At 49.3% G+C, this 25,850-nt stretch overlaps 2 protein-coding genes across 2 annotated transcripts; one reads left to right on the plus strand and one right to left on the minus strand.

Annotated features, from left to right (window-relative positions):
• Nucleotides 1-257: 257 nt before the first annotated feature.
• Nucleotides 258-19,347, plus strand: SYCE2 (synaptonemal complex central element protein 2). Its single transcript, XM_036302442.1, has 4 exons — nt 258-545; nt 1,047-1,159; nt 17,191-17,365; nt 19,144-19,347. Exons 1-4 carry the CDS (start codon nt 531-533, stop codon nt 19,345-19,347), a joined length of 507 nt encoding a protein of 168 aa, XP_036158335.1. The 5' UTR covers nt 258-530.
• Nucleotides 19,348-19,751: 404 nt separating this feature from the next.
• Nucleotides 19,752-25,540, minus strand: GCDH (glutaryl-CoA dehydrogenase). The gene is made up of 11 exons (XM_036302492.1): nt 25,291-25,540; nt 25,167-25,202; nt 24,733-24,876; nt 24,524-24,586; nt 24,081-24,251; nt 23,323-23,452; nt 23,024-23,240; nt 22,443-22,546; nt 22,052-22,177; nt 21,575-21,735; nt 19,752-20,320 (listed from the first exon to the last, which is right to left on the minus strand). Exons 1-11 carry the CDS (start codon nt 25,379-25,381, stop codon nt 20,247-20,249), a joined length of 1,317 nt encoding a protein of 438 aa, XP_036158385.1. The 5' UTR covers nt 25,382-25,540; the 3' UTR covers nt 19,752-20,246.
• Between the last annotated feature and the right edge of the window lie 310 nt (nt 25,541-25,850).

The raw sequence follows: 25,850 nt of genomic DNA on the forward strand, positions 1-25,850 counted from the left end.
TTTTATTAGAGGCGACAAGTCAAAATCAGGGAACAGCAAAGGTCAGAATTCGTTATTGAGCAGCCCTGGCCCGTGTGGCTCGGTTGGTTGGAGCGTCCTCCCGTTTACCAAGGGCTCCATTCCGGGTCAGGGCACATACCCAGGGTGCAGGTTCCAGAGGCAACCCATGGATGTTTCTTTCTTTCTCTCTCTCTCTCTCTCTCTCTCTCTCTCTCTCTCTCTCTCTCTCTCTCTCTCAGATCGATATAATATAATTTTAAAAAAATTTTATTGAAACTATCCCTTGACCCACGTTGGATCCAGAACCTCCAAAGCGCGCATGCGCGCGCAGAGACCACCACCTCACAAGCTTTCAGCAGAGCCCGCTGCGCGCGCAGCCCCAAGACAGCCCAACGGTCATTAACGGTCGACCCCGCCCCGCTGCGCGCGCACATCGCCAGATAGAATAGAGGCCGGGAGCGCGCGCCCCAGCAGGTCCGCGGCCCGGCGCGTGCGCAGAGGGCGCGTGCGAGAAGGCGGGAAAAGACAAGATGGAACGACAGGGAGTACGCGACGCTTGTTTTCCGCTCGCGGGCGGCGGGAGGATGGGCTGGAGACGGCGATCTCGGGCTTCCGCGCGGAACATGGGGGGTCACCCTCGCCCCGCCGGCCCGGATTTCCTGACTCACTGACCGGGGCCTGACTGACAGACGAACAGTGTGACTGACGCTCTGACAGCGGGGCCTGAAGGACAGACTTCCACGCATGGCGCGTGGCGGAAGCAGTTTAGAGACGGGCTCAGACGCCCATGTGCCGCACCCGTCTCTTCCTTGTTTTCTCCTCCCTCTTCTCCCTCCTCGAAGGACTCGGCTCAACGCAAATACCAGTTAGGAGCCCCGCACCCCAGAGCACCGTTTTCCCCCCTCACTCCCCGCCTCACCGGGCCTGCCCCGGCTCAGCCGTCTCTCCTGCGGGTCCCCCCTATGTCGGCCACAGGGGCGGGAGGAGGGTCTGGCCACTCGTCGCCTTCCCGCCTCCGGCCTCTCAAGCGCTGACTGTGCCCGCAGGTGGACATGCCCCACGCGGAACGTAAGGACCAGGAGCCGCCGCCGCTGGGGGAGAGCGCGGAGCCGCAGGCCGAGGAGAGCCACGAGAAGGAAGCTGGCTGGGGGCCGGCGAGGTGAGGAGGCCCCGGCCCACGGGTCCAAGCAGCCCCACGGGTCCAAGCAGCCCCACGGGTCCAAGCAGCCCCACGGGTCCAAGCAGCCCCACGGGTCCAAGCAGCCCCGGGGCCCGCTTCACCCCTGTCTTTCCCCGGACCCCACCGTGCGGGCTCTGGGCGCCTCTGACCCGCGCGCTCATGGAGCGTCTCCCATGGGCCTGGCGCAGTGCTAAGTGCTGGGGACACGGCGGTGAGCTGACGCTCTCTAGAGGGGGAGACAGACTGTAAACTCGGGATACGTGGTAGTCATGGGAAAACAGGGAGAAAATGACAGGTGGCTCGTTTGGATGAGGAGAGGGTCAGGGAGGGCTTCCTGGAGGAGGTGACGGGAGGGCTTCCTGGAGGAGGTGACGGGAGGGCTTCCTGGAGGAGGTGACGGGAGGGCTTCCTGGAGGAGGTGACGGGAGGGCTTCCTGGAGGAGGTGACGGGAGGGCTTCCTCGAGGAGGTGACGGGTGGGCTTCCTGGAGGAGATGACGGGAGGGCTTCCTGGAGGAGGTGACGGGAGGGCTTCCTGGAGGAGGTGACGGGAGGGCTTCCTGGAGGAGGTGACGGGAGGGCTTCCTGGAGGAGGTGACGGGAGGGCTTCCTGGAGGAGGTGACGGGAGGGCTTCCTGGAGGAGGTGACGGGAGGGCTTCCTCGAGGAGGTGACGGGTGGGCTTCCTGGAGGAGGTGACGGGAGGGCTTCCTGGAGGAGGTGACGGGAGGGCTTCCTGGAGGAGGTGACGGGTGGGCTTCCTGGAGGAGGTGACGGGAGGGCTTCCTGGAGGAGGTGACGGGCTTCCTGGAGGAGGTGACGGGAGGGCTTCCTGGAGGAGGTGACGGGAGGGCTTCCTGGAGGAGGTGACGGGTAGGGCTTCCTGGAGGAGGTGACGGGTGGGCTTCCTGGAGGAGGTGACGGGAGGGCTTCCTGGAGGAGGTGACGGGAGGGCGGTGGGGCCGGGAAGGAGGGCTGCGCTGGGCCGTGTGAGGGGGAGACGGACTCGGGCAAGTCACGGGGCCTGGGTGTGATTGCCCAGGAGAAGATTTGGGACCGAGGAGGGAGGGAATGACTCTACCAGGTGGGGCTGTTAAGGTTGTGCTGGAACACAGCCATGCGTGTCTGCGGACGCTTCCGCAGCGCTGAGCTGTTGCATCTGGGACTCGAAGGACAGGGAGCTAAGAAGACTATTGTCTGGACCTTTATGGAAGTTTGCCGTCCTCTGGACTGAAGTATTAACCGTCCCCCGGCTCCGGGTAGCGAACAGACTGTTAGGGCGAGAGTGGAAGCTGCGAGACCCGTGAGGAGGTATTTGGAATAATCTAGGTCCTAGAATCTAGGGGCAAGATGACTCTGACTTGAATCTACCGAGGTGATGAAGGTGGTCAGATTCTGGATATTTTTAAGAAGTTAGAACTGGCCCCAGCTGGTTCTGCTCAGTGGATAGAGCCTCGGCCTGTGGACTGAAGGGTCCCGGGTTCGATTCCGGTCAAGGGCACATGTGGGTTGTGGGCTCCATCCCCAGTAGGGGGCGTGTAGGAGACAGCCAGTCAATGATTCTCATCATTGATGTTTGTATCCCTCTCCCTTTCTCTCTGAAATCAATAAAAATATATTTTTAAAAAAGAACTGAAAGAAAATGCTAATGGATTAGATGTTGGAGTAAAAGAAAGAGCAGTGTCAGTGATGGCAAAAAAAAAGTTTTATCTTGCACATTATTTATTTAATTTTTAAAAAATCCTCCCCCAAGGATATTTTTTCCATTGGTTTTTTTTTTTTTTAATATATATTTTTTTAAATATTTTTTTATTGATTTTTTACAGAGAGGAAGGGAGAGAGATAGAGAGAAATATCGATGAGAGAGAAACATCGATCAGCTGCCTCCTGCACATCCCCCACTGGGGAAGTGCCTGCAACCCAGGTACATGCCCTTGACCGGAATCGAACCTGGGACCTTTCAGTCCGCAGGCCGACGCTCTATCCGCTGAGCCAAACCGGCTTTGGCTCCATTGGTTTTTAGAAAAGGTTGAAGAGAGGGATGGAGGGGGGCGGTGGATAGAATGAGAAAGAGAGAGAAATTTTGATATGAGAGAGAGACATTGGTTGGTTGCCTCCCACACTCACCCCAATCGGGACAGGGATCAAACCTGCAACCAAGGTATGTTATGTGCCCTTGACCAGGAATGGACCCTTCAGTGCATTGGCCAATGCTCTAACCACTGAGAACACTGGCCAGGGCATCTTGCACATTTATTTTTGTTTATTTTTTAAATATATTTTTATTGATTTCAGAGGGGAAAGGAGAGGGAGAAAAAGATAAACATCAATGATGATAGAATCATCGATCAGCTGCCTCCTGCACGCCCCCTACTGGGGGTCAAGCCCACAACCCACACATGTGCCCTTGACCAGAATCGAACCCGGGACCCTTCAGTCCACAGGCCAACACTCTATCCACTGAGCCAAACCAGCTAGGGCTCAAATATTTATTGAGGGTTGCCTTTGGCCAGACCAGAACAGGGTTATACAAATCAGAACAAATCAGAATCCCTGCTCTCTTGGAGCTAACTTTCACTTAGTAATATGTATGTGCTTAACATTCGTCCATGTATTTTCATTTCTTTTAAAGAAAACAAATTTTAGTCCGGCCTGCATGGCTCAATGGTTGAGTATCGACCTATGAACCAGGAGATCACAGTTCAATTCCTGGTCAGGGCACATGCCTGGGTTGCAGGCTCACTCCCCGGTATGGGATGTGCAGGAGGCAACCCATCCATGATACTCTCTCATCACTGATGTTTCTATATCTCTCTTCTTCCTTTCTCTGTGAAGTCAATTAAAAATATATTTTTTAGCCGAAACCGGTTTGGCTCAGTGGATAGAGCGTCAGCCTGCAGACTGAAAGGTCCCAGGTTCGATTCCGGTCAAGGGCATGTATCTGAGTTGCGGGCACATCCCCAGTAGGAGATGTGCAGGAGGCAGCTGATTGATGTTTCTAACTCTCTTTCTCCCTTCCTCTCTGTAAAAAATCAATAAAATATATTTAAAAATATATATTTTTTTTTAAAAGAAAGAAAAAATATTTAATTGATTTTAGAAGAGAGAAAGAGAGAGAAACAAAAAACTTTGATTTGTCATTTCACTTATTTATGCATTTGTTCGTTGCTTCTTGTATGTGCCCTGACCAGGGATTGAACGTGCAACCTTGGCATATCAGACAATGCTCTAACCAACTGATCTACCTGACCAGGGCTCATTTTTTTCCTTTTTTTAAATGTTTTTATTGATTTTTCTAGAGTGAGAGAGAAACATCAATCAGTTGCCTCCCTCTCTTGCCCCGACTAGGGACTGATCTGGCAACCTGGGCATGTGCCTTAACCAGTAATCAAACTGGTGACTCTTTTGTGCACAGGGGGACACTCAACCAACTGAGCCAAATCGGCCAGGCTGGGCTCATTTTTTAAAAATTTATTTAATATTTTTATTGATTTTGAGAGAGAGAGGAAGGGAGAGAGAAAGAAATATCGATTGGTTGCCTCTTGAAGGGATCGAGCCCTGGTTTGTGCCCTGATCAGGAATGGAACCAGTAACGTTTTTGGTGCACAGGACAACACCCAACTAACTGAGCCACACTGGCCAGGACATTTTTTGGTGTACAGGGCACACTCCAATGAGCCAGGCTCATTTTTTTGTTAATCCTCACCCAAGGATATTTTTCCATTTATATATTTTTTAATCTTTTTTTTTTTAGAGAGAGAGAGAGAGAGAAACATTAATGTGAGAGAGACACATTGGTTGGTTGCCTCCTGCACACGCCCCGACCAGGGCCAGGGATTGAGCCAGCAACCTAGGTACATGCTGTGCCCTTGACCAGAGTCAAACCTGGGACCCTTCAGTCCTCAAGCCGACGCTTTATCCACGAAGCCAAACTGGCTAGGGCAGGGCTCGTTTTTGTTTAATATATATTTTTATTGATTTCAGAGAGGAAGGGAGAGGGAGAGAGAGATAGAAACATCAATGATGAGAGAGAATCATTGATCGGCCGCCTCCTACTGGGGATCAAGCTCACAACATGTGCCCTTGACCCGCATCCGGAATCGAACCTCGGACCCTTCAGTCCCCAGGCCAACGCTCTATCCACCAAGCCAAACCAGCTAGGGCAGGGCTCATTTCCTGATAGCTCATTTCTTTTTAGCACTGAATAGTATTCCACTGTGTAGATGTACCACAGTTTATTTATCTATTCACCATTTGAAGGATATTTTGGTTGCTACCAACTTTTGGCACTTATGAATTTAGCTGCTATAAACATTCATGTGGACCTAAGTTTTCAACTCCTTTGGATAAATACCAAGAGGCACAATTGATAGATCAAGTGGTAAGAGGATGCTTGTTTTATAAAAAAAAACTGCCAAACTATCAAAGTGGCTGTACCATTTTATATTCCCATCATCAATGTATGAGAGTCCCTATTGCACCACATCCTTGCACTTGGTGGTGTCAGTGTTTTGGATTTTCACCATTCAGATAGGTGTGTAGTGGGATCTCATTGTTTTGATTTGCAGTTTCCTGACGTGGTATGAAGTTAAACATCTTTCATATGCTTTTTTTGCCATCTATGTATCTTTTTTGGTGGAGTGTCTTTTGCCAGTTTTTAATGTTATTGATTGATTTGAGAACGAGAGAGAATGGGAGAGAAAAACTTCAATTTGTCATTTCACTTATTTATGCATTTTTTGGTTGATTCTTGTATGTGCACTGACTGTATATCGAACCCACAACCTTGGTATATCGGGAGGGATGTTCTAACTAAGCTACTCGGCCAGGGCTTTTGCCCATTTTTAGTGGTGTTCTCTTACTGTTGAATTTTAATAGATCTTTCTCTCTCCCTCTCTGTCTTTTATCAGATATATGTTTTACAAAGATTTTCTTCCATTCTATGTCTTGTATTTTCATTCTCTTAAAAGTATCTTTTACAGAACAGAAATGATTAATTTTAATGAAGTATAATTACTTTTTTAAATCTAAGAAATTATCATCAAACCCAAGGCCACCTAGATTTTCTTCTGTCTCCTAGGAGTCTTACAGTTTTGTTTTTACATTTAGATCTATGATCCATTAAAAAATATTTCTATCTTCATCTGAGGATATTTTTTAAAATTGGTTTTTAAAGAGAGAGGAAGGGGGAGAGAAACATCAATCGGTTGCCTCCCATATGCACCCCAACCAGGGATAGGATCTGAAACCTTTTGGTGTACAGGACACAGTCCAACTAACTCAGCCACCCAGCCAGGACTATGATCCATTTTGAGTTAATTTTTGTGAAAGGTGTAAGTTCTATGTTTAGCTTCAGATTTTTGTATGTTGCTGGCTTTCCAGTTGTTTCAGCACCATTTATTGAAGACTCTCCTTTATCCATTGAATTTTCTTTGCTTCTTTACAAAAATCATTTTACTATATATGTGTGAGTCTATTTCTGGTCTCTCTATTCTGTTCCATTGATCTATAGTCTATTCTTTGACCAGTAGCACACTATCTGGATCTCTATAACTTTATGGTAAATCTTTAAGTTGAGTCAGTCCTCTGACTTTGTTCTTCAATATTATGTTAGCTATTCTGAGTCTATTGCTAAGCTGACTTTCTAAAAGTGAGATAGTCCTGGCCAGTGTGGCTCAGTTGGTTGGAGTGTCATCCTGTACACCAAAAGGTTTCGGGTTCGATTCCTGGTCAGAGCACATGCCTAGGTTGTAGGTTTGATCCCCATTCAGGGTGTATACAGGAGGCAATTGATTGATGTTTCTCTCTTACATTGATGTTTCTCTCTCTGTCTCTTCTTCCCCCTGTCTCTAAAACCAATAAGCATGTCCTCAGCTGAAGATTAAAAAATAATCTCCTATATAATAAAAGGCTACTATGCAAATCAACCTAATGGCAGAACGACTGGTTGCTATGACACACACTGACCACCAGGGGGCAGCTGTCCCCTGGTGGTCAGTGTGCTCCCACAGGGGGAGTGCTGCTCAGCCAGAAGCTGGGCTCACCGCTGGTGAGCACAGCAGCAGTGGTGGGAGCCTCTCCTGCCTCCACAGCAGTGCTAAGGACCCCTTGGGGGATGTCTGACTGTCGGGCTTACGCGGCAGGCGGACATCCCCTGAGGAGTCCCAGACTACGAGAGGGTGCAGGCCGGGCTGAGGGAACCCTCCAATGTACGAATGTTGTGCACTGAGCCTTTAGTAGTAATAATAAAAAAGAGATAGACAATTAAAAAAGAAAAAGAATGTGTTTTCAACTGGTGGCAAGTGCTGTGAAACAAAGCAGGAAAAAAAAGAGCCCTGGCCAGTGTGGTTCAGTGGTTGGAGCATTGCCCACCCATGAAGGAGTCTAGGTTCAATTCCAGTCAAGGGCACGTACCTGTGTCACAAGTTCGATCCCTGGCCTTGGTCAGGGCGTGTGTGGGAGGCAACTGATGGATGTGTCTCACTTGCATTGATCTCTCTCTTCCTCCCTCCCATTCTCTAAAAATCAATGGAAAAAATATGATCAGGTGAAGATTAACAAAAAAAAAGAGAAAGAAACAAAGCAGAGTAAGGAGTAACTAAAGTGACAGGGAGTTCAGAGTAGTTAAAGATCTATAAGGAGGTCACATGAGAAGGAGCCAGCCAGGAGACTTCTGGGGGGCCCAAACATGCTGGCAGAGTACGAAGTCCCTGATGTAGGAATAAGCTGGGTGTGCTCACAAAGCAGTGAGGAGGCCAGAGTGTCAGGCATTGTGACCGACAGCCAGACAGATGCTCTCATATTCTTCTGTTGCTTCCAACTGACGGGAAGACATTGAACAAATACTGACTGACACGAAACAGACTGGGGTGCTGGAAAAACACCCTTGAATGGGGAACTAGGGGCAGCAACCTTGAAAAAGCAACGCTGAATCACAAGGTGAGGATAAGTAGGTGTTGAGTGGGCATGGTGGGGTGAAAGGAGTTGAGAGAAGAGTGGGGTTATGATTGCCAGAGAAGGGCTGGCGGGTTCAGCAAGGGCCAGGTCACAGGGCATTTTGTCAGCTATGGGCTTTATCCTCAGGATTCTTTTGGTAACAGCTTTACTGAGATAGAATTCAGATACCATACAATTTACCTACTTACAATTCAGTTGTGTTTAGTATATTCACAGAGCTGTGCATCACCACAGTTAACTTTACAATATTTTCATTGCCCTGAAAAGAAACCTTGTACCCCTTAACCATCATCTCCCAGTCCCTGCATCCTCCCTAGCCCCTGGCAACACTACTCTATTTTCTGACTCTGGATTTGTTTCTGCTGGACATTTCATTTCAATGAAATCATACAGGTATGTGGTCCTTTGTGACTGGCTTCTTTCACTGAGCACAATGTCTTCGGGGTTCATCCACATTATAATATATGTCAGAACTTCATTCCTCTGTATGGCTGAATAATATTCTATATTGTGGATCTACCACATTTTATTTATTCATTTGTCAGTTGATGGACATTTGGGTTATTTTGACTTTTTGGTTCTTGTGAGTAATGCTGCTATAAACATCCAGGTACAAGTTTTGCTGTGGACATATGTTTTCATTTCTCTTGAGTAGATACCTAGAAGGGGAATTGCTGGGTCAGAGAAGAGACATGCTCAGGTTCTTGTTATAAAAAGACACTGGCTGCTTTGTGGGAAATGGGTTGGAGGAGGCATGAGTGGATGTGGAGAGATCAGGTGGGAGGCTCCTACTAAATTGGCAATAGTAGGAGTCTTTGTACCACGGGAATTGTCAAACACTACAAATCAGGGCTTTCTTCTCCCCTCCACCCGTCCAGAGAGCCAGTTGCTAAATGCTTACCAGCACACCACTGGCTCCCCACTTTCTGGCTTAGAGTGGTTTCCATCAGGTGGTGGTTTCACGGCAGAGGCAAAAGCATGGGTTCCATTTTGCCCTTGTTGAGTTTGAGGTAGCCAGAGACATGCACATGAATGTGTCCAGATACATTTGGACTTTCTAACCCACAACTCAGGAGGACCAGGGGCTGGAGATGGCGCTGTGGGATTCACTGTTTCAGTGGCAGCTGTGGGGTGAATGAATTCATCATCTGGAGAGAAAGTGAGAGGAGGCCAGCCTCAGGAAAGGGCCCTGAGGACTCTAGGCCTAAAGCTAACTTTCCCCTACCTCCCAGATTCCTCTGTTGTAAAGCAGGCTACAGAGTGGGATGGTTTCCAGGTGTGTGTTGTCACGTGGAGACCAGAAAAAAGGAAATGACTTAAGTCGTTTGTTTTATTACATCTTCCTGCAAATAACATGTTTTAGACCCTGTCTAAGTGAAGAGACACAGATAATTGCAAATCATTGTGAAACTTCAAGGAGTTCCACCAGAGCTTTGAGCCTAAAAACAGATGGGTTAGAACAAGTGCAAGAGCCAGTTAATAGATCCAGCAGCAGACACTCAGCAACATGATTAAAATGTGAACACATTTCAGGAGAGGAAAGCAGGGGATGAGGAATGGACTCAGCAGTTTCCATTCAAACCTTACTCCTTCCTGGCTATACTTCAGCAAAACCTGGCTTTGCCTAAGCGCCAGAGATTCTGTTGTGTTCCTACTTGAATATTTGATTAGGTTACCTCTCCTCCTGGGACTGCCGCCTGTGGTGGTCATAAGTGGCTGGTGAATTTGTTTACTTGTGTATCTGTCATAGGCCATGGAGGGAGCACCCCACCAGCAGGCGGCTCTGGCTCACATACCCGCCAATCACAGCTTTACCTGGAGGGAACAGATGGTCTCTTCTCTCAGACCCATTTCCTCTGCAGTATCGGGCCCCCTGCCAGCATGGGCCCTGTTCAGAACTTTGTACTAATCCTCCCAGTCGAATTAGGGACTGACTCCTCAGAAGCACAGACCATAATAGATGAGTGTGGCAATGTGTTCACAGCCCCCACTCTGATCCCCCACCGCCAGGCCTGCTGTGTTGGGCCCACTTCCATTCCCTGGCCTCCATCCAGGGTTCGGCAACAGAAGCAGGCCCGGAACAGGGGAAGCCAGTGGAGAGGACACCACATATTTTGTTTATTAAAGTTAATTGGTGAATGCAGGCCCAGGGAAGCCTCTGATTTATTAGCATTCTAATTAATATGCAGCTGTTGAGTATCAAGAAAAATGAAATGGAAAGGAGTAAATCCCCAAAGGAGAAGTTGAAAAAATCAAGAGGCTCTCTGCAGCCATCTGATGCAGGCTTTTGTCCCACAATGAAATTTAAATGAGCCGAATTCAAGAGATTTCTCACCATTTGCATAGAGCCACAAAGACAGATTCCAGCTTCAACACTGGAGCCTGAGAAAGGAGTGACTTTGAACCTTCAGCACAGTGGTTCTCAACCTTGGTTGCACATTAGAATCACATGGGAATCTTTTTAAAATCCTGATTTCTGGGCCTCATCCTCCGGAAATTCTGTTTCTTTGTTACTAATATTGTGGCCCCACCCCATAACAAAGAAACAGAATTTCCGGAGGATGAGGCCCAAAAATCAGGATTTTAAAAAGATTCTAATGTGCAGCCAAGGTTGAGAACCACTGCTTCAGCAGCTCAAACAGGTTGTGAGCAATTACACAAAAAGAGGCACCTGGCTTTATTATTGATTTTATAACCCCCCCCCTTATTATTGATTTTAATGTCAGGATTCTTACACTGCTGAGTCAATGAGGCAACCATGGATACAAGAAGGGTTTCCAGCAGGAATGTTACACCAGGCTCTGTTCATTCATTTGGGTATTCAGCAAGCCCCTATCCCCAGCCTGCACAGCATCCTGGAAAAAACCTCTGAATTAACTGGGAGTGTTGTGATCTGTAAGTTAAGGTGCTGTGTGGGTGCACTAGCAGAAGCTCTGAGTGTTACCTCCTAAAGTTGCAGAAAGGGAAAGTCATTTCAAGTAAAGGCCGATGTGTTTGGTGAAATTGTGGAAAGTTCCAAATTGCTGGGAGTGGAGGGTAGAAAGAGTCAGGCTGTGCCTGACCAGTTTGGCTTGGTGGATAGAGTGTCAGCCTTCAGATGGAAGGGTCCCAGGTTTGATTCTGGTCAAGGGCATGTACCCTGGTTGCAGGCACATCCCCAGTGGGGGGTGTGCAGGAGGCAGCTGATCGATGTTTCTCTCTCATAGATGTTTCTAACTCTCTATCCCTCTCCCTTCCTCTCTGTAAAAAATCAAATATATATATATATATATATATATTTATTTATTTATTTATTTAAAGTTTAAAAAAAAGAAGTCAGGCTGAAGAGAGAGTCCCAGGGTCCTGGAAGGCCTTGGTGCTGTGTTATGGAATTTAGACTTGATCCTGTGGCTGGTGGGGGTTCTCTAGATCAATTTGAGAGAGGTTAAGGAGGTGGAAATGAGAGGGTTTCATGACAGGATATGTAAGGACTGAGAAAAGACAAGCTCCAGGCTCACTGCTAAGTTTCTGGCTTGGGAACCAGATGGCTTTGGTAAGAGGGGAAAATGATGATGATGTTGGTATGCAAATGTGGAGGAGTTTGAGATGCCTCTGGACAGCCCAATGGCGAGGGCTGGGAGGTAGCTGGTACATTGTCACCCGTGGTTGGGAGCTCAGGGAGAAGTGTGGGCTGGGGACGATAAGTTAGGGAAACATGGAAGTATGGATGTTAATGAAAGCCCCCACTAGTCATTTTTTTATTTGACACACCTTTATTAATCCTACCATGAGGAGGAGGTATAGGGATATGAAGATGAATGAGGCCAAAGGGAAGGCTGAGGTTCAGGCAGTGACACTGTAGGTGCTGTGTGCACATAACCTCCAGGGAAGACTTTCTAGAAGATGCAGGACTCAGGAAAAGGGACTGCTGTGGCATATTCTGCTACAAGTGGGCCTTTGGGGAATGACAGGTTGTGCATAGAGGAAGGCTGGGGCCTGGGGGTGTTGACAGGAGAGGTCAGCAGGGAAGATATATGTGAGTGGGGCCTGTCTCTGGAGCAAGAGTGTGTACAAGGGTGTGAAGGGAAGAGAGTAAGGCCAACGACAGAGCTTGGGGACACCAGGTGTTAGGAATTACGGGGGTGGGGTGGGGGGATGGTCAATAGCACCAGCTGCTGCCAAGAGTCAAGGGAGGTGTCTGCCAGGTATCACTGGGGACTTAGGCAGTTGCTGCTTCATTTTAGAACTGATTGCAGTGCGCTGAGAAGCGAGTGGAAGGTGAGAAAATGTGCTCAGAAAGCGTTGGCATCACTTTTTAGAATCTTGGTGGTGATGGGGAGTAAAGAGGGAGGTGACTGGCTGAGGAAGACCTGATGTTTGAGGGGAGAGGATGTGTTTATGGTGTTTTTAAAATGCTAGGAGACATGCCCTGGGGGTGGGAAGGAAGACCAGCCAAAGGGAGTAGACAAATACACAAGAGGGTGAGATACAGGGCATGGGATTGGGAGCCCAGAATGACTCGCCTGCCTACCCAGCTGGGAGTTTGGAAAAAAGAAGGGCGGTGTGAACAGTGGAGGGGGTTATTGGCCTGCATGTTTCTGTATCTGTTCAGGGGAAGGGGAGACAAGTGTGGGGTCAGGGATGGGAGAATGATGGTTTGGTATGGCTGATGGGAGGAATGACCAGAGCACAGACAGGATACCCAGTCGCCCTGAGGACCCCCCTAAGGCTGGAGAGCAGGACTCTGTAGTGACCTTGTTTATTAGGTCATGATTTTCTCAGTGTGGCTCAGGTTCCTGAGTGTGAGAAAAGAGACCAGGCTTGGCTGGGCCAGTGTGGCTCAATGGTTGAGCATCAACCTATGAACCAGGAAGTCACAGTTCGATTCCTGGTCAGGGCACGTGCCTGGGTTGTGGGCTCAATCCCCAGTAGGGGGCATGCAGGAGGCAGCATATCACTGATTCTCATCATTGATGTTTCTCTCTCTCTCTCCCACTCCCTCCCTCTCTGAAATCAATAAAAATATTTTGAGAAAGAGAGAGGAAACAGCGGTTGGTTGTAGAGAGCCAGGGTGGGGTTTTGGCAAGTGGGTGTGGCACGGAATAGAAGGGAAGAGGGGCTGAGACCATCAGACAGAGAGTGAAGTGATTGAGCCCGGGGTTTAGAACAGAAGGGTAGTTAGTGTTTGAGATCTTAGCGAAGTTAAAGCCAGGTGTTGGAACCCATGACCCCAGCTCCATCACCACTGTGCAAAGCATGGCTGTCCTTTTAAAAGCATTGTGTGTTCTCGATGTGCATCCAGATATTACAAAAGTCTGAATGTTAAAATGTCATTGTGGCCGAAATCGGTTTGGCTCAGTGGATAGAGCGTCGGCCTGCGGACTGAAAGGTCCCAGGTTCGATTCCGGTCAAGGGCATGTACCTGGGTTGCGGGCATATCCCCAGTGGGAGATGTGCAGGAGGCAGCTGATCGATGTTTCTCTCTCATCGATGTTTCTAACTCTCTATCTCTCTCCCTTCCTCTCTGTAAAAAATCAATAAAATATATTTAAAAAAAAAAAATGTCATTGTGTCACAGATCTGAGCTCGTGTCCTTCTGCCTTACCTCCCCTTAACAAACAAGAGTAATTGTATGCTCGGAGGTTGTAAATTGCTTAGCAAACAAGACAAGAATGCTCACAGAGCCTTTAGTTAAGTGGTTCTCAACCTGTGGGTCGCGACCCCTTCGGGGTCGAACGACCCTTTCACAGGGGTCGCCTAAAACATCGGAAAACACATATATAATTACATATTTTTTTGTGATTAATCACTATGCTTTAATTATGTTCAATTTGTAACAATGAAATTGGGGGTCACCACAACATGAGGAACTGTATTAAAGGGTCGCGGCATTAGGAAGGTTGAGAACCACTGCTTTAGTTGGTCTGTTGCTTTCTAGCTGATGTAAATGTTTGCTATAGAAATATCAGCATTCCCATCTTAAAATGCATTGGACACAGTGTCTTGTCTTTTTTTTTTTAATTTTTATTTTATTGGTTTCAGAGAGGAAGGGATGGAAACATCAATGATGAGAATCATTGATTGGCTGGGGATCAAGCTGGCAACCCTGGCATGTGCCCTGACCGGGAATCGAACCCTGATCTCCTGGTTCATTGGTCAACACTCAACCACTGAGCCAAGCCGGCCGGGCCACAGTGTCTTGTCTTGGAGGCTGTTGAACTTGCATGCTTTGTGAGAAGCCAAAGGAGGGAGGAATAGGTGTGACAGAAGGTGTCCTTCACTCAGCAAACAGTGGAGGATTTACTATGTGCTGGATGCTAGAAATGCAAAGATAAATGGGACCCATCTCTCTGGGGAGATAGGGCTGTGAGTAGTGACAAGCTAATGTAGTGATAGGTACAGGGGTCCTGGACAGCTTCTGAAAGGAGGCAGTGGTCTGGCTAGGTCTCATGGGTTGAGTCAGAGAGCAGGCGCAAAGACACAGAGGCAAGAAGCAATCTGGCAAGGAATGCACGAGGACCAGGACACAGTTAGATCCGTGGGCCTCGATTTCACTGTACTTCTCATCTCAGCCAAAAGGAAGAGCTCAGGCTGTCAGGAAAAAGCCAAAAAAAATAGTTTTATGAAGAAAGCATCAGAAAATCAAGATGTTGCCCTAGCTGGTTTGGCTCAATGGATAGAGCATCGGCCTGCAGACTGAAGGGTCCTGGGTTCGATTCTGGTCAAGGGCACATGCCCTGGGTGCGGGCTCAATCCCCAGTAGGGGGCGTGCAAGAGGCAGCCAATCAATTATTCTCTCTCATCATTGATGTTTCTCTCTCTCTCTACCTCCCCCTTCCTCTCTGAAATCAAAAATATATATATTTTTTAAAAATCAAGATGTATTTTTCCAAGTAAGCAGTGACTGGCTTCCAGTCAGGGCAGACTTTATAGTTGTGTATGAACTGGCATGTTCAGGAATCCCTGTGGTGGCTGGCACCTCCAAGTCTCAGAAGTGGGAGGACCTCAAAGGATAAAAGAGAAACTGAAGACCCAGGAGGAAGCAGGACATGGGCTGTGGGTTGGGCCAGCTGGGTGCCACACCCAGCTCTGCCACAGACTAGCTGTTAATCCTGAGAAAGTAACCAGGTTGAGCCTGTGTCCTCAGTTATGAGGTAAAGATGAGCAGACAGACCCCAAAGCAGTGACAAGGTGCTTGGCAGATAGAAAGTGCTGGCAGATAAAGCAGAGAAAAAGTGAAATAATAAATAAGTAAGTAAATAAAGCTTGCCTTATACATTTCACCTTTCTTTAAAAAGATTTTAAAATGATTTTTAGAGAAGAAGGGGAGGGAGACAAAAAGAATCATCAATGTGAGAATGAAACATAGATCTGCTGCCTCTCGGCTGCCTTATACACACCCCCTACCAGAGATGGAGCCTGCAAACCAGGTGTGAGCCCTGACAGGGAAATGGAACCAGAAACCTTTCAGTGCATGAGACGACCCCCAACCAACTGAGCCACACTGGCCAGGGCTTAAACACTTTATCTTAATTTAAAACATTAATAAGACTGCTGACCAGATTGCAACTTTTCCCCCCATACACCTCATTAATAATGTATTACCTACAATTTCCAATTTTGTTTTTAAAGAAGAGTGGCCCGGCCAGTGTGGCTCAGTGGTTGAGCGTTGACCTATGAACCAGGAGGTCAAGGTTTGAATCCCTGTCAGGGCACAGGCCTGGGTTGCAGGCTCGATCCCCAGTGGGTGGTGTGCAGGAGGTGGCTAATCAATGATTCTCTCTCATCACTGATGTTTCTGTCTCTCCCTCTCCTTTCCTTTCTGAAATCAATAAAAATATATTTTTAAAAGAAGAATGAAAACTTACAAGCCATGACAAAGTGATCTGTATACAGAGTCCTCCAAGATTTTAAAACATTATTTATTTTAAATATATTTTTATAGCTTTCAGAGAGGAAGGAATAAGTAGAGAGGGATAGAAATATCAATGAGAATCATTGATCCACTGCCTCTTGCACGCTCCATACGAGGAATCGGGCCCACAACCCAGGCAAATGCCCTGATCAGGAATTAAACCTTGACCTCCTGGTTCATAGGTCAACCACTGAGCCACATTGGCCAGATCCTTCGAGATGTTTATGATCTTTGTTCCAATCTATAGTTGTCTCCCCATACCTGATTTAATATTTTTTTAAAAATTAGACTCACTTTTATTCATTCAATTTAGCTTTATTAGACAGCCGTCACTTTTTTACCATTTTACTAACATGACATTTAATTGAATTAGATTACTATAGTTATGTGTACAGTGTACAAACATAACTAAATTTTTTTGTGCATTTAAAAAAATCTTTTAACATAATTCTTGACTGGCTGCCTCATCTAGTGGGAGCAGAGTCCTGCAGGTACACTAAACCCCAGATGGATTGCAGGCTGCAGACATCACCCAAAAGATTTAGAAAGGAATACAGCAGGTTGGTGACAGGAAGATCCATCTAAGAAAGCATCTATACCAGGGGTCCTCAAACTTTTTAAACAGGGGGCCAGTTCACTGTCCCTCAGACCATTGGAGGGCCAGACTATAGTTTAAAAAAAACTATGAATAAGTTCCTATGCACACTGCACATATCTTATTTTGAAGTAAAAAAACATAACGAGAACAAATACAATATTTGTATTTGCATGTGGCCCGCAGGGCTGTAGTTTAAGGACCCCTGATCTATACTATTTATAAATAGAATTATTGATGCTCATTTCAGAACAGCAAGTTGATGTTATAAAATTACTATGTGTTTCGGGGGCAGGCAGATTTTCTCTTTCTGGAAATTTGGGCAGGCCTTGTGTGTGCCTTCGGGTCTGTTTTCTTAGTTATAAAATAGGGATGTCATCCCTGCCGCTCGGGGCAGGAGTGGTGCATGAAATAACCAAGCATCACCCACGGGAGATACACAACACTGTTTCTTCTCCCACCATGGAGCTAATTCATGTCAGTCACTCTGGGGAGAATTTGGGGCTGACCTCGGTTTCCTATACTTTCAAAAGTCAGGCTTCTAGCCCTTCTATCGCCACCTCCAGTGCCAATCGCCAGCTGATGATGCTGGAAGGGAAGTCGGGACCCTACTTTTCATCTCTGGACTCTAGCATTGAGATCCTGAAGAAGAGGGCCCAGGAGCTGATCGAAAACATCAATGAGAGCAGGCAGAAGGACCATGCACTCATGACCAACTTCAGGGACAGCCTCAAGATCAAGGTGACAAGATTTCCCCACACACACACTGCAAAACCCCAGTGGGTGGGGCAGGGAAAGCCCTTATGTAAAAGGTGAAGGGTAGGAGAATGAACCACTGCGGAGTATGTTATGGTCCCAGCATGGTGCCAGGCAATTTGCATTTGGTACCTCATTTTACCCTTCCAACAGCTCTGCAAAGAATGGACCCATTTTATAGATGGGAAAAGTAAGGTTTAGAAATAATTTTTCAGAATGAGAGACCGAAGTCTAGCTGCACTCACAGCCCAGCCACCTTATTACACACCAGGACTAATGGCTATTGGGAGTAGAGGATTGAGGCATAGTCTGTGTTAACACAACCATTTTTCCTCCAGAAGTCAAATGGCTTTGGTGGCAGAGTAGAGATCCCTCAACATGACCAGGGCTTATGTCTAACAAAGCCTGTTATGTTCAGGTACAGTGTTAATGATTATCCCTGATGCTTCTTCAGAATGCACACGGGATCTCAGGAGTAGGACATCTCTTGACAACAGGCTGACTTTTCCCCACCTTTTTTGCCCCCTCCCATCTCTACCAGTACACATAGCAAATTAAATAGAGCATAACATAGCAGAAAAAAATATAAAAACATTCCTATGATCCCACCACCCAGAGGCTACTTTGTTGCATATTTTCTTCTAGTCTCTGTTGTGTACTTTCTTTTTAACCTGGTGGACCCTATACTGTATACATCATTTTGCGATCTTGCTTTAAAATTTTTTTCTTAATATAGGCAATTTTCACTCCTACTCACTGGAGTTGTTTTTTACCATTTTTAAAAACTATGTGCTGAAACCGGTTTGGCTCAGTGGATAGAGCGTCGGCCTGCGGACTGAGGGGTCCCAGGTTCGATTCCGGTCAAGGGCATGTACCTGGGTTGCGGGCACATCCCCAGTAGATGTGCAGGAGGCAGCTGATCGATGTTTCTTTCCCATCGATGTTTCTAACTCTCTACCCTCTCCCTTCCTCTCTGTAAAAAATCAATAAAATATATTTTAAAAAAAAAAACTATGTTTTTATTGATTTTAGAGATAAAGGGAGAGGGATAAACAGAAACATTGGCCCTAGCTGGTTTTACTCAGTGGCTAGTGTCAGCCTGCGGGACTGAAGGGTCCCAGGTTCAATTCCAGTCAAGGGCATATGCCCACGCTGCAGGCTCGATCCCCAGTAGGGGGCATGCAGGAGACAGGTGATCGATAATTCTCTCTCATCATTGATGTTTCTATCTCTTCCTCTCTGAAGTCAATACAAATATAATTTTTAAAAAGAAACATTGATGAAAGAGAAACATCAGCCAAAACCGGTTTGGCTCAGTGGATAGAGCGTCGGCCTGCGGACTGAAAGGTCCCAGGTTCGATTCCGGTCAAGGGCATGTACCTGGGTTGCGGGCACATCCCCAGTAGGAGATGTACAGGAGGCAGCTGATCGATGTTTCTTTCTCATCGATGTTTCTAACTCTCTATCTCTCTCCCTTCCTCTCTGTAAAAAATCAATAAAATATATTTTTAAAAAAAAAAAAAGAAAGAAACATCATTGATTGAGCCCGCAAGTAGGGCATGTGCCCTGACTGGAATTGAACCGGTGACCTCTTGGTTCATAGGTAGTTGCTCAACCACAGAGCCATACAGGCCGGCCTTTTTTTTTTTTTTTTTTAACAATTTTTAATGATAAACTGCAGAAATCTTAGGGAGCCACTAAAACACACGTCTTATGATGCCTCTGGTTTGATTTTTTCAAAAACATGTCATATTGTTTAAAAGGTTTCAGATCTGACAGAGAAGCTAGAGGAGAGGATGTATCAACTTTATAATCACCACAACAAGATCATTCAGGAAAAGCTCCAAGAGTTCACCCAGAAAATGGCAAAGATCAGCCATTTGGAAACAGAGCTCAAACAAGTGTGCCACACTGTGGAGACCGTGTACAAAGACTTCCAAGACCTGTGCGTCCAGCCAGAGGTATGACTACACCCATACAGGAGGCTCTGCCTGAGGGGAGTTGTAGGGGCTGAGATGAAAGTAAATGTAACAGAACCGGGTGCTCCTGCCATCTCGCTGTGGCACCATACTCTCCTGTAAACATGGGGTGTTGGAGCTGAGAAGCCAGCCCACTGTTATTTCCCACTCCTGTGTGGCCAGCTCTGTGGTGAGAGAAAGGACAAAGTCCCCTCCACCCACAGCCCTGAGCAGTGCCTAACCAGGTTTACTTATTACGGCAGAGGCAAAGATGCAGACAAGGGCCAGGTCACTGTGGGGGCACAAGAAATTCCCACATGAGTACCTCCCAGCCCCCACTCATGTTCATTTCCCTGTGACTGAAAGGACTACTCATGTAGTGGTTACAAGTAAATGTGGCCCAACACTGAGGATCAGACATGCAGCTCTTTTTTTATAGTATTACAGATGTCCCCAATTTCCACCCCCAGAGCCCCCCTCCCAGACTCTTTATTATTCTCCCCCCCACATTCTGCCCCAACGTCAGCATAAGGCACTTATCCCCCAGATGGGAAGGTCAGAGGGTACACAGGAAACTCAGAGGGAGGGTGGTTGCTCCGTCAGACACCAGATTAGGTCTCACAGAGGTTGCTTCTGTGTCACTCTCTTCCCTGCTTCTTGTCAAGAGAAGCTTCTGTTCCAAGCTAAGTGGGGTCCACTGGATTGAGAAACTTGGTACAGAGTCCGTCTTCTTTATAAGGAGCACATTTGAGTGACTTCAAAAGGGAAATTTTGTAATTTAAAAATCAGTGTCTCTCACCTCCCAACATAAAAATTGGCTCCATCTGCCACCTCCCTGAGTAAGCGCAGAGCACAGCCGCTCCCTGGGAAGGGATTCGGTACCATCCAGGCTCCTGGGTGAAGTGTATTCACTTGCCGGCTGTGAAGGCCTGGATCCCTGTGATTGCCCTTCCGAGGATCAAAGCGTGAATGTCATGAGTACCTGGACAAGATAAATACAAAGTCAGTTTGGTGTCTTAACAGCTTACCACTTCCCTTTAAAGTCAATCTTCATTTCCCCTCTCCAGGCTACTACTTTGGAAGAACAAGCCCATAAAGATGGCGAATGCTGACAGCTTCTGAGAGTTACCTCTTGGTGACAGCCACCAAGAGAAGGCTCAGAGGCCACCATTCTGGCCACACTGCGAAAATTGTTTTTCACAGTTCTATAATGCATCTTAGAAAAAACAAAACAAAAAGCTTGTGCCAGACCCAAAGGCAGGGAGTCCAGCCACCATCATGGGCCCAGATTTGGTGCCCCAACATGTGGCAAATTTACCCCCCTCAGCCCTGCACAGTTCATTAAACATTTGATTTTCAACCGAGCCATGATTCCTTCCATGGAGTTGGAGAGCTCTGATGGGTTCTGGACGCACATCAGGCCCTTTCTCATCCACAGGAGGGATGCGAAAGCAAACATCACTTAATGGTTTGCCCAGCTGAGCTACTCTGTCCTGAGGGTGCCACCTGCACTTGAGTTTGGGTAACACTTTACATGCCTCAGTGCTCTCATTTGCTCTTCAGCTTCCAGGGTCAGAAGGCAAAGATTACTGCCTCCCTTATATGGAGCAAAATGATTGTTTACTTTCTAAAGTGCACACCTGACCCTTCCCTGCCCTTCATAAAATCATCTGAAGACCCTTTCTTCTTACCCTAAGGGTCATTCCCACCTGTAGGATTCCCCCACCCCTCCCTCTTTTAGTCTGTGGAATGTACCATCCAGAGTAGCACACAGAAGCTATTTCACTGTCTCTGCCTAGGAAGCTCCTACACCTCCAAGGACTGTCCCACTTTTTCCACATCTGTTTTCCCATGAGGCATGGGTTCCAGACCCCATTTGCATCACATCCATTTGCCAGCTGGAAACACCACAGTGCAAATGGTTCTCTTTCTCTTAACATAACATGGAGTGGCCTGTGTGTATTCTCCTTTGCATCACCAGCTCACTGGGCATCATGCCCCACTCTGGGGCTGCCTGAGAAAGCCATCAGCACTCCTGGGAACACCTCCAAGCAACATGAAAGGAAGGTCAGAGAGCACCTCACATCCCAGGTCCCAGTGTGAGCCACTCAGATGAGGAATATAGGGTGGGAGCTGCCTCATGTCATGCTGCCAGTGGTGACAGCTGTCCCTGCCCCTCTTTCCCAGATAGTGAGGCCACTGCAACCATCCCATTCCCTGAAGGATCCAGCCCCACCTTCATAGGTGTTCACGGCCTCCAGGTTCATGGCATGCCGGATCACATGATACTCATCAGAAATCCCATTTCCCCCCAGCATGTCTCGGGCCTGGCGGGCGATGTCCAGGGCCTTCCCACAGTTATTCCTCTTCAGCAGGGACACCATTTCCGGAGTGGCCCTGGAAGCAGCACAGACATGTAACAAGTGTTGATTACAAAGAGCTGATCCTGCTCCATGCACCCCTACACCCTACACAAACCAGCCAGGGGGGGATTCCCCATGTTACAGTCAAAGCAGCAGGCACCAGGCTCCCCATGAGGGACAAGAAGGGTGGGCCCTGGCCCATCAAGGCCAAGAGAAAAGGGATCAGGACCCCAAGGGCCACTAGGTAGGAAAGACTTTTCTTCTCAGGGCCAGCAACCACCATGCCCAGGAGAAGCACAGGGTCCTGTGGCAGCTGTCCCACTCTGCCTCCCACTACAAATGGCCCCTACTTGTCTTGGTCCTTCAAGCGGCCAAGCTGCAGGCAGGCATGAAGGCCCAGTGTGATCTCGGTGAGCATGTCCGCCAGCTTCTTCTGAATCAGCTGGTTCCTGGCCAGTGGGACGCCAAACTGTATCCTAGGCAGGCAAGGTCAGGTTAAGTTAAAGAGGGGGCCCACTCTCCAGTCCTCTCCCAGGGCTCCACTGGCCCAGGTAGCCTTTCCAGGCTGCCTCAGTCCCTGCCAAACTCGTGCTGGCCGTTGTTGACTCAACCCATCACTGCTCAGCGGGCCTTCCCCGGCTATTTCACACAGCAGGGAGCCTAGGTCTGGTGGGCTGGGCTGGGGAGTCACCAGTGGGGTATAGGATGGAACCTGAAGCTCTCAGGTCAGCCCCCACTCACCTGTCCAGGGTGTACTGCCGGGCTGTGTGCAAACAGAACTCAGCAGCTCCAAGTGCACCCCAGGCAATGCCATACCGGGCGTTGTTTAGGCAGCCGAAGGGACCCTATAGGATTGAGAGGGGACCTTATCTCCATCAGGAAAGAGCTGAGAGGGTGTGCGCAGAACCAGCTTTGAAGAGGGGGACACTCCCTCCTCAGACACCCAGACACATAGTCAGTGTAAATGGGGGATTTAGGGAGGACAGTTAAATCACACGCAGCCCTGGCACCAAAGCTCATGCATGGCAGGCCTTGCTCAGTGCCTACTCATTCTTGATTTTCACACAGTTCTACCCAGCCCAGGATCTGGATTGGCTGTTCAGATATAGGAGCTGACATAGGAGACAGGAAGATGTGCATGCGTCAAAGGATTAAGCTGATTCTGCCCCAATGTGTCCTGGGCAGAGCCAGTATGAGCAAGATAATCACCAGAAAGGGACGTGCACAGGGACCATGTCTGTCTGGTCCCTAGCACAGGGCCTGCCCAAGAAAGGTGAATCGGCATGTGACCCAACACCAGTTCCCAAGGTGGCTCTGCTCACCGCCAACCCGGAGGCATTGGGCAGCACGTTCTCCTCTGGTACCTCCACACCGTCCATGATAATCATACCCGTGGCTGAGGCCCGCAGGGAGAACTTGCCCTCGATCTTGGGGGCCGAGAGGCCCTGCATCCCCTTCTCCAGCAGGAAGCCCCGAATGCAATTATCTTCGCACCGAGCCCACACTACAAACAGGTCGGCCACAGGCGAGTTGGTGATCCTGGGGGGTGGGACAGACAGTGAGGATCTGGCTGCCACCCCTCTGCCTCTGCCTACCCACCTGAGGTACCCAGGCCCCTCACCATGTCTTGGCCCCATTGAGGGTGTAGCTCCTGCTGGACGGGTTGTGGCGGGCTCTGGTCTCCATGCTGCCAGGGTCACTCCCGTGGTTGGGTTCTGTGAGCCCGAAGCAGCCCAAGAGCTCCCCTTTGGCTGTAGGGATGAGACAGGTGTCCCTCATTTACACCCTCAACTGAAAAGGGTCACCCTCTCCACTGAGCCAGGCTAAGGCAGATCTGGCCCTGCCTTCACAGCACTTCAGGTGGTGAAGGGACAGGTCTCCCCCTCACCCTGCCATAGTCACATCCCATGATGGGGGACCCACAGGAGTCACCTAAATCTCTTGAAGGGGCATGAAAGCTAAACAGGAGAAGGTGTGGAGAAAGCAGTCCTGGATGTGGGGAAAGGATGTGCAAAGGCCCAGTGGTACATTTAGAGTTCCAAGTAACTGAGTCTGCCCATCAAGAGTGACCACAGATGAGGCCTCTTGGACCCAGTCAGGAAGTTAAGACTTTAAACTTTGGGCTGGGATGGGGGAAACAAAGCAAATCAAGAGGGGGATTGAGAGATGATGGTTGTGAGCAGGGGCCCAAGTCAAGAGAGACCTAGGAGGGGATGGCCAGGATTTATGGGATGAAGCCCAGACTCTGGCAGAGGGTCCAGGTGGCCATTGTTGCTACCCTTGAAGCGGGAACAGAAGGTAGGCTCAGGGGACAGCCCCATCCCTGAGTTCCAGACCACGGGGACTGTCTTCCACCGAGCTCCACAGGAAGCCACTCACCCAGCCGGGGCAGGTACTTCTGCTGCTGCTCTTTGCTGCCATATGCGTAGATGGGGTGCATGACGAGGGAGGACTGGACACTCATTGCTGACCTGTAGCCACTGTCCACCCGCTCCAGTTCCCGGGCCAGGAGCCCATAAGCCACAGATGAGGCTCCAGCACAGCCATACCCTGGTGGGGGAGCGGGGAGAGGAGACAGGGCAATGGGGGCAAAGCCTGCCAACTGGGACCAGTGACTCCTGAGGCCCAAGAGACAGATACATAGAGGCACCCAAGGAGGGAGCGCTAAGCTGGCCCTCGCTGGAGGGTTTACTCATTTTCAGCCCTACAGCGGGACTGAGGGACAACAGCTTCACTGTGCAGACTGGGAAACAGGCTCCGGGAAGTAAGGGGCTTTCCAGCACACAGGTGGGGCTGCCGAGTGTGGGGAGACTTATCCCTACCTTTGATGGTGGGGCCCAGCACACCAAGCTCCCCCATCTCCGAGATGATCTCCCGGTGAAAAACTGCAAATGGACAGACGACCAAGGTCAGGCCTACCTCTGGCCCACTGGAGACCCCACCCCAGGGACAGAGGTGCCCAGAAGCCCAGCTAGAGTAGGCAGAGGTGGTGTGTATGGTGGACAGGGTGCCCACGAGCCCGCCTGGGCACCTTCGTTGCGATTGGCCAGCAGAATGCGAGGCATCAGGCGCTCCTGGCAGTAGGTGCGAAAAGTGTCCCTGATGAGGATCTCATCAGCTGTCAGCTGCTCCTCCAGCACCAGCGGGTCCCTCCAGTCAAACTCAGGGCGCAAGGCTGGGACAGGGAGCAGGGGCTCGACTCAGCCCAGCCCACATGTCCCTCAGCCCACCGCGCGCCTCTCCCAGAATCATCCACCCAACTGGCCCAAGGTTGGATGTGGGCTGCAAACAGGACTGGCACGGGGGGCCTTTCCCCCGGAAACTCACTGTTGACTCAGTGCCTCCGGCCCTAGCCACGGCCCTGCCTCCCTGCCCGGGCAGCCCTCGGACTCTGGAACAGAGCCCACCGGGCAGACAGACAGCAGGACAAGGGCCTTAGACGCACGCGCGACGAGGGGTCCTTACATTTGTCCGGTCGGCTCTGAGTCTTCCCGCCCTTCTCTGAAAACACAGGACGAGAAATCACCCGGGAAAACTCTTGGAGTCTCCAGTTCCACCCTCCCCACTCCACCCCGGACCCGGCACTCACCGGTCAGCGCCGCGGCCGAGCCCCATCCGCGCAGCAAGCGCAGGACCGGCCCGCGGCTCAGCAGCCGCGGGGAGACGCCTCTCAGGGCCATGCGGGCGGCGGGCGCAGCAACCACGGCACCTGGAGGCGCGGGGACGTCAGAGCGGGGTGGCTCCCGCCGCAGGCCCGGTCCCTTGCGCCCCTCGCCCCTCTGGCGGGTCCCCAGCCAGCGCCTTCCAGCTCCCTTTACGGGCCAAGGAACAACTGACGAGGCTTTTGACCTCCGGCGGGGGGCGGGGTGGGAGGGGCGGAGGCCGAATGGGGCTTCTCATTGGTTCGTCCCGAGACGGGCTCCTCCACGGGCCTGCTTTTTAAAGGAGCAATGGCAGGCCTGTCCCAGGGAGCCGCGGACACAGACCGAGGAACGAGAGCTCCTTTAAGGAGCAAAACAGGAAAAGAGGGGGATGGGAGAGGGGGTGGGAGGAGAGAGAGAGGAGAGAGGGAAAGAGGGGAGAGAAGGGGAGGGAGAGGGACACACACACACACACACACACACACACACACGCACACGCACACGCACA

Source organism: Myotis myotis, unplaced genomic scaffold (genome assembly GCF_014108235.1).
Source record: "Myotis myotis isolate mMyoMyo1 unplaced genomic scaffold, mMyoMyo1.p scaffold_m19_p_32, whole genome shotgun sequence".
NCBI classification, from domain to species: domain Eukaryota; kingdom Metazoa; phylum Chordata; class Mammalia; order Chiroptera; family Vespertilionidae; genus Myotis; species Myotis myotis.

What these genes read in the sequence shown, in the direction of transcription:
- GCDH (XM_036302492.1), bottom strand. Translation starts at nt 25,381, where the DNA reads ATGGCCCTGAGAGGCGTCTCCCCGCGGCTGCTGAGCCGCGGGCCGGTC. An exon ending in GAAGTACCTGCCCCGGCTGG is followed by an intron (nt 23,453 to 24,080) that starts GTGAGTGGCTTC and finishes TCATCCCTACAG; the next exon opens with CCAAAGGGGAGCTCTTGGGC. An exon ending in CTCAATGGGGCCAAGACATG is followed by an intron (nt 23,241 to 23,322) that starts GTGAGGGGCCTG and finishes CCCACCCCCCAG; the next exon opens with GATCACCAACTCGCCTGTGG.
- SYCE2 (XM_036302442.1), top strand. An exon ending in GCTGGCTGGGGGCCGGCGAG is followed by an intron (nt 1,160 to 17,190) that starts GTGAGGAGGCCC and finishes CGCCACCTCCAG; the next exon opens with TGCCAATCGCCAGCTGATGA. An exon ending in GGGACAGCCTCAAGATCAAG is followed by an intron (nt 17,366 to 19,143) that starts GTGACAAGATTT and finishes ATTGTTTAAAAG; the next exon opens with GTTTCAGATCTGACAGAGAA.